Below are 6,824 nucleotides of genomic sequence, written 5' to 3' on the forward strand. Positions count from 1 at the left end.
CTTCTGTATTTGGTCCCTGTTAATGGTTTTGAGTAAGAGGGAACAGCCCTGCTGTCAACAGACGGAATTCTGCTAGGATTTTGATTGTGTAGTCTTTCCATTATTCTCAAAGAAGGACACACATTTCAGACTGACCAATCAAAAGACCCCACATCCCTGTATTTATTTCTGTGACAGAAGCAAGGCCAATCAGAACAGTTATCTCCCATGCTGGATGAAGGTGGGAGAACACTGCACTTCCTGCTGTGACCCTAATACAAAGGTGACAACCATTGACTCTGCCCTTGTCTGGAGAGAGACTTCCTGAGAACGGAATCAGTGTGCAGAGTGGAGAGGGGCAGTGCAAACAAGAGCCCAGTGAAGAGTTTAGCTTCATTCTCCTGTTGGACCCCTGGGACTTTCATCTTCTGTGAGTCAACATAGTTCCTTTGACATTTAAGATTGTTTGTTTGGGATTTCTCTCACTGTCAATCAGGCAGTCCAGTTATGATGATATTATAGCACAAAATATTTTATATATCTAAAATTCCATTGAGCGACACATTTGCAAATTCTGGAAAATAGTCCATTCAAAGAATATATAATTCATGAATATAGAGTACTGCCTCAATAACTTTTATAAAAATGATTATTATTGCTAACATGGTTATGAATAGGATTTAATTTAACCTTTTCTATATTTTAATGCTTATATTTTCAACAATTTTAATATTTATATTTTCAAAAATTTCAGATTTTTGTCTCTTGTTGCCCATCCTTCCATAAACATTTTTGCAACTTAGAATCCTAACTATTAAAACCCTGGGGCTAGAGCAAACCTTTGGTGCTGTGGTTGAGATGCCATTTGGGACACCAGCATCCCACATTAGCATGCCTGGGTTTGTGTTGCCTCCACTTCTGCTTCCATCTTCCTAGCGATGTGCACCCTGAGAGGCAGCTGGAGACGGCGCAGGTGCTTGAGTCACTCACATGGGAGACCCAAATACGTTCTGTGCTCTTGGTTTCAGCCTGGCCCAAGCCTGGCTGCTGTGGTCATATGGGGAGTGAACCAGTGGATGTGAGATCTTTCTGTAGCTGTCTGTCTGTCTCTCTGTCTTTCAACTAAAGTTAATTAATTGATTATTGGAGAATTATAAGATTTTCAAGGTTTTTAATTATATTTCTCTTTTCAGAAACAATTATAACAATTTATTTCCTCCAAAAAATGCGTGATTTGCCACTTCATCACACTCTTAGCAACACTGAATTTATGGGGTGTTATAATTGTCACCAATTTGAAAGATATAATTTTAATTCTTCCTTTTGTGAATGAAGCTATGTAATAATTATGATAGTTGTCTATTAATGTCTTACTGTAAAATTTTAAAGCATTTTGCTTTTTCTCTTTAAATATTGACTCACATTTAGCCGGCGCCGCGGCTCACTAAGCTAATCCTCCGCCTAGCGGCGCCGGCACACTGGGTTCTAGTCCCGGTCGGGGCGCCGGATTCTGTCCCGGTTGCCCCTCTTCCAGGCCAGCTCTCTGCTGTGGCCAGGGAGTGCAGTGGAGGATGGCCCAGGTGCTTGGGCCCTGCACCCCATGGGAGACCAGGAAAAGCACCTGGCTCCTGGCTCCTGCCATCGGATCAGCGCGGTGCGCCGGCCGCAGCGCGCCGGCCGCGGCGGCCATTGGAGGGTGAACCAACGGCAAAGGAAGACCTTTCTCTCTGTCTCTCTCTCTCACTGTCCACTCTGCCTGTCAAAAAAAAAAAAAAAAATTGACTCACGTTTAAAACACCATTAAATCATTAAATTATCCATTATCAATTAATATATATTGATCTATCTAAAGAACTCAGCCCAACCTTTTCTTTTTACTGGTTCATTCCCCAAAAGGCTGCAAGGGCCAGGGCTGGGCAAGGCTGAAACTAGGAGCCTGGAACTCCGTCTGGGTCTCCCACAACAGTGCTGGTGCCCAAGGACTTGAACCATTTTCTACTGCTTTCCCAGGCACATTAGCAGGGGACTAGATTGGAACTGGAGCATCTGGGACTTGAACTGGCACCGTATGGAATGCTGGCATTTCAGGCAGTGGCTTAACCCACAACTGCACCACAACACTGGCTCCTAAAATAGCTTTTGAAGGATAAAAACTTTTAAAGGGATGATAGAATGGATTTTTTTCCCCAAATAATTGATAGTGGGATAGTGTGCAAACCATAAAAGAAACTTCTTACTATACATTAACATAAATTCAAGATGGATGCAAATTTTTTAAGAAACGTATAAAAGTAGCAGAATAGAACATAAATGAAAATGCACAGACTTTGAGATAAAGTATTTGGAGAAGCATGAAATCAAAGGTTGAATTAATAAATAAAGGATTAAGAAGCTTGAAAATCTAAAAAATGAAGATGTGTCGTGCACTGACACCGTGAGTGACCTCAGTATGCACTTCAAAAAGTTCATGGAGGGGCTGGCACTGTGGTGTAACAGGTAAAGCTGCCTCCTGCAGGGTTGGCATCCCATATGGGCACTGGTTTGAGTCCTGGCTGCTCCACTTCTGATCCAGTTCTCTGCTTATGGCAGTGGAAGATGGCCCAAGTGCTTGGGCCCCTGCACCCATGTGGGAGACCTGCAAGAAGCTCCAGGCTCCTGGTTTTGGATCATCTCAGCTCTGGCCTTTGCAGCCATTTGGGGACTGAACCAGTGGATGAAACACTTCTCTTTCTGTCTCTCCCTCTGTCTATAACTCTACCTCTCAAATAATAAATAAGTCTTTAAAAAATAAAAAAGAAATTAGAACAGGATTTTGCCAGGCTCAGTGTAAAACTTTAAGCAAGTTCCCTTCATAAAGAGATGCCTATTATAATAACTACAACCATAATACTAAAAATAAGTAGTTAACCTTGTGCTTGGCACATACCTTCTTATTGTGCTTATTGTTTATCATTATTTTTAAGGGTAGTTTCAACAATGCATTTGCCTTAGCTGCTCAAATTTAGACCTTGTTTGATCCCCTTCCCCAAGGTTGTGACTAACACCAAAAAAGAAGATAATGAAAAATGTAGTTAAGGAATTTTCCTCATCAAAGCAGAATGCTAAGGAAGGGGTTGGTGATTCACTTATGTCTCTCTCTCTCTCTTTCTCTTTTTTTTCCCTGACAGGCAGAGTGGACAGTGAGAGAGAGAGACAGAGAGAAAGGTCTTTCTTTTTGCCATTGGTTCACCCTCCAATGGCCGCCGTGGCACCACGCTGATCTGACGGCAGGAGCCAGGTGCTTCTCCTGGTCTCCCATGGGGTGCAGGACCCAAGCACTTGGGCCATCCTCCACTGCACTCCCGGGCCACAGCAGAGAGCTGGCCTGGAAGAGGGGCAACCGGGACAGAATCCGGTGCCCCGACCAGGATTAGAACCCGGTGTGCCGGCGCCGCAAGGCGGAGGATTAGCCTGTTGAGCCGCGGTGCCGGCCTTTAGGTCTCTTTTTTAAAAACCATTTTTTTTTTTTTTTGCTTTTACTTATTTGAAAGGCAGAGTTACAGAGAAAGAGAGGGAGAAATCTTCCATCTGCTGTTGTGCTCCCTAAATCCACTGCTTTCCCAGGAATGTGAGCAGGGAGCTGGATTGGAAGGGGAGCAGCTGGACTTGAACCAGCACCCAAATGGGATGTTGGCGACGTCCCAGGCAGTGGCTTAACCCGCTAAAGCCACAACACCGGCTCCACTTCGTGTCTCTTTTCAGAGCAAGTTCTCAACTCCTGGGAAGGGCCAGCAGCACTCGCTCCAGATGGAGAGAGCACGGGAGCCACTCTCCCTCCTCTGCCACGGCTACCTTGATCTCCTTTTCCTTCTCCCTCACCCTTCACCCTTCCCGTGCTCCATTCCTCCGTTTTTCCTGAATTCTTTTTCTTCCTTCTTCTGTTTATTTCTCTCCTTGTTCTCCTTTCTTTCACCTTTTCCTTGTTTATCCACAATCTCTGGGCTAATTATACCCTTTATAAGGTAATTTTAGTAATTCAGAGGAAACAAATTGTGAATTGTCAATTAAAGTAGTTAGCATTCAGAATAGCAATAAGTGTTAGAAAAATTGCCCTACAAATGAAATAAAATACTGCCCATTTTCACAATACATTATATCTCCTTACCTCTTTCACTCTCTACAGAAAAAAGATGAAAATTCTCATCTCCAAACATCCGCTGCCTCTAGTGCTACTGCTGCTGCAGCTGCTACAGCCACTACAGTTTCAAGACAATGAGAGACGCTACGATTTGCCACCTGATAAAGCAGATGAATTTGAAGATTATTTGGAAGAATTTAGTAGTACAGGGCCTACCAGACCACCTACCAAAAAAAAATTCATAAGGCTTTCCCTTATTGGAACAGAAAGGACATTAAGCGATTCCTTCTTCTGCACTGATACAGTCAGGCTAAAAAATGTTCACAACAAGTCTCGTTGTGTGACGGAACATAATTTCATCGTAATGCCATACGATGATGTGAAAAACCTCTGTTACACGAGGTATGTCGAGTGTAAGAATGGGATCAAGAAATGTCACAGAAGCAGGCTGCCGATAGAGGGAGTGTATTGTAAATTAAGAAGAGGGACCACTCTACCTGACTGTGATTATGATTCAACTTATAAGATGGGCTTTGTCCTAATTACTTGTCGATGGCAAAATAGTATCAAAAAACTTGTTCCTGTTCATGTAAATGATATCCTGGTGCTACAGGATTGAACACAAAAACATCCCAAGTGAAGCCTTCCTCGGTGGTGCAGGTGTCTCCCAGAACAAAGATGCCCTCCATGAAGAAGAAGAATTTCAGAAGTCAGAGTGAGAGGATATCACACTCTCCACATGAATCTTTCTTCATCAAAATTGAGAATGGTTATTTCATTCCATTAATTGTAATTATCAGCCTCCCTCCCTTCCTGTCCGAACATCACTCAAAGGCAATGTAGGCTGGGTTCACTGCGAGATGGTTTCACCCAGGTCTCACAGTTCCACATGTTTTGAATGGGTCATGGGTATGCATGCCTGCCGTGGGAGGAAGGGCGACCAGCACTAAAAGGAACGGGAAGAGGTTGCCGGAAGCATCCTCCAAAGATGCAGTCACGTAATTCTCTAGTTCAGCAGAAAGAATAAAGTGCTTCAAAATGCAGCGACTTTGGTGTGCCTATGTGTGGTTTCCAGGTATGAAACTCTTTCTAGGGGCGTGACTTGACACCAACAGAACTCAAATTCCTTTGAGACATTTGTGTAAGCCACCCTCCTGGGCTGTCTGTAGATCATTCACATGTCCTGTTGCTCCTATACAACACAACACAACACAACACAACACAGCACAACACAGCACAGCACAACACAGCACAACACAGCACACATAACCAAAAAAAAGTAGCTCAGGTAGGGGACGCCTCCGGGTAAACCCCTTGAGATACTTGGAAAAGCAAACTCCCCAAAGTACTCTCAGCCGTGCAGTGCTGTCTCTGTGGATTCCTAGATCTCTAGTTTAGACATCAGTGTTCATAAAAACTAGAAATAAATCCTCACTTCCGGCACAGGAACAATGTCTTTTTTTATGTTTTAAACATTTATTTATTTGAAAGGCAGAGTTACAGAGAACGGGAGAGAGAGATGGGGCAGGGGGGTGGAGAGAAAGAGAGAGAGAAATATCTGCCATCCATTGGTTCACTCCCCAAATGGCCACAAAGGCCGGAGCTAGGCTGATCTGAAGCCAGGAGACAGAAACTTCTTCCAGGTCTCCCACATGGGTGCAGGCACATTAGCAGGGAACTGGATCGGAAGTGGAGCAGTCAGGACTTGAACTGGTGCCCATATGTCATACCGGCACTGCAGGCGGTGGCTTAACCTGCTATGGCAGAGCACCTGCCTCTCCACAGTGCCTCTCGCCACCTTCCCGTAGATGTGGTCACACCGCTGCATATACCTCCTCAGAAAAATGCTGAAGAGTCGGTCTGCTAACAGAAATCTTCCCAACCAGTTTAAGTCACAATATCAAACTTCTTAACATTTTTAAAATTATTTTTCCTTAAAAGCTTTCTGAAATTGTGATAAGGAGTAGTAATGGGAGATGATAGGAAGAGCATCCATTGCCTTCACACATTTCACCCAAATCCAATCTCTGATCTACTCCCAATCCCTTATCCCTGTCTTTAGATTCAAAGTTAAGATCCTAATTTACCAATCAGTTGAGATAAGTGAAGGGCTGGGGCCAAGAGTCCTTTTCACTATCAAAACGAGGGGTTACCAGAAAAATCATGCTTCTAGACACCTATTTTAACTTGGAAGGATATGGCTTTTAATTGCAATGTCTGATGAAGAGGGGGCCCATTGAACTTTGTGAATCTCCATGAAACTAGAACTCAACACTACACAGGTGCTGAAGAAATTACACCCGTGGGTTAGTCTAGCTGTCTTCTGTAGACCATCTCTCGGGGTCCTGCTCACCTCACTAACCCTGGTAGTTATACAACATAGAATATGAGAGCACAGCATAATATAGTAACTGAGGCATTAATATAATCATAATCTATCTTCCTCGCCCCAGAATTGCCAGTGTGATCCACATACCTTTTAGAACTAGAATAATGGAAATAAAAATCATCTACACAGATATTTCTTGCTATATAATATTGCATTAAAAATTCAGAAACTACCACCTGGCACCTAAATCTCACATGTGGGTGGCAGAGGTCTAGGTATTTGGGCCACCTTCCATTGCCTTCCCAGGTGCATTAACAGGGAGCTAGCTCAAAAGTGGAGCAGCCAGGATGTCAGTGCCACCAGAAGTGGCTTAACCTGATGCAGCATAACACCAGCCCT

The 6,824-nt window shown here is 43.7% G+C and overlaps 1 protein-coding gene across 1 annotated transcript; it reads left to right on the top strand.

The window, feature by feature from the left end:
- The first annotated feature begins 4,148 nt into the window (after positions 1 to 4,148).
- On the top strand, positions 4,149 to 5,133 carry RNASE9 (ribonuclease A family member 9 (inactive)). Its single transcript, XM_002717871.3, has one exon. It carries the CDS (start codon positions 4,149 to 4,151, stop codon positions 4,713 to 4,715), a length of 567 nt encoding a protein of 188 aa, XP_002717917.1. The 3' UTR covers positions 4,716 to 5,133.
- Positions 5,134 to 6,824: the final 1,691 nt, after the last annotated feature.

This window comes from Oryctolagus cuniculus, chromosome 12 (assembly GCF_964237555.1).
Source record: "Oryctolagus cuniculus chromosome 12, mOryCun1.1, whole genome shotgun sequence".
Classification (NCBI taxonomy): domain Eukaryota; kingdom Metazoa; phylum Chordata; class Mammalia; order Lagomorpha; family Leporidae; genus Oryctolagus; species Oryctolagus cuniculus.

What these genes read in the sequence shown, in the direction of transcription:
- RNASE9 (XM_002717871.3), top strand. Translation starts at nt 4,149, where the DNA reads ATGAAAATTCTCATCTCCAAACATCCGCTGCCTCTAGTGCTACTGCTG.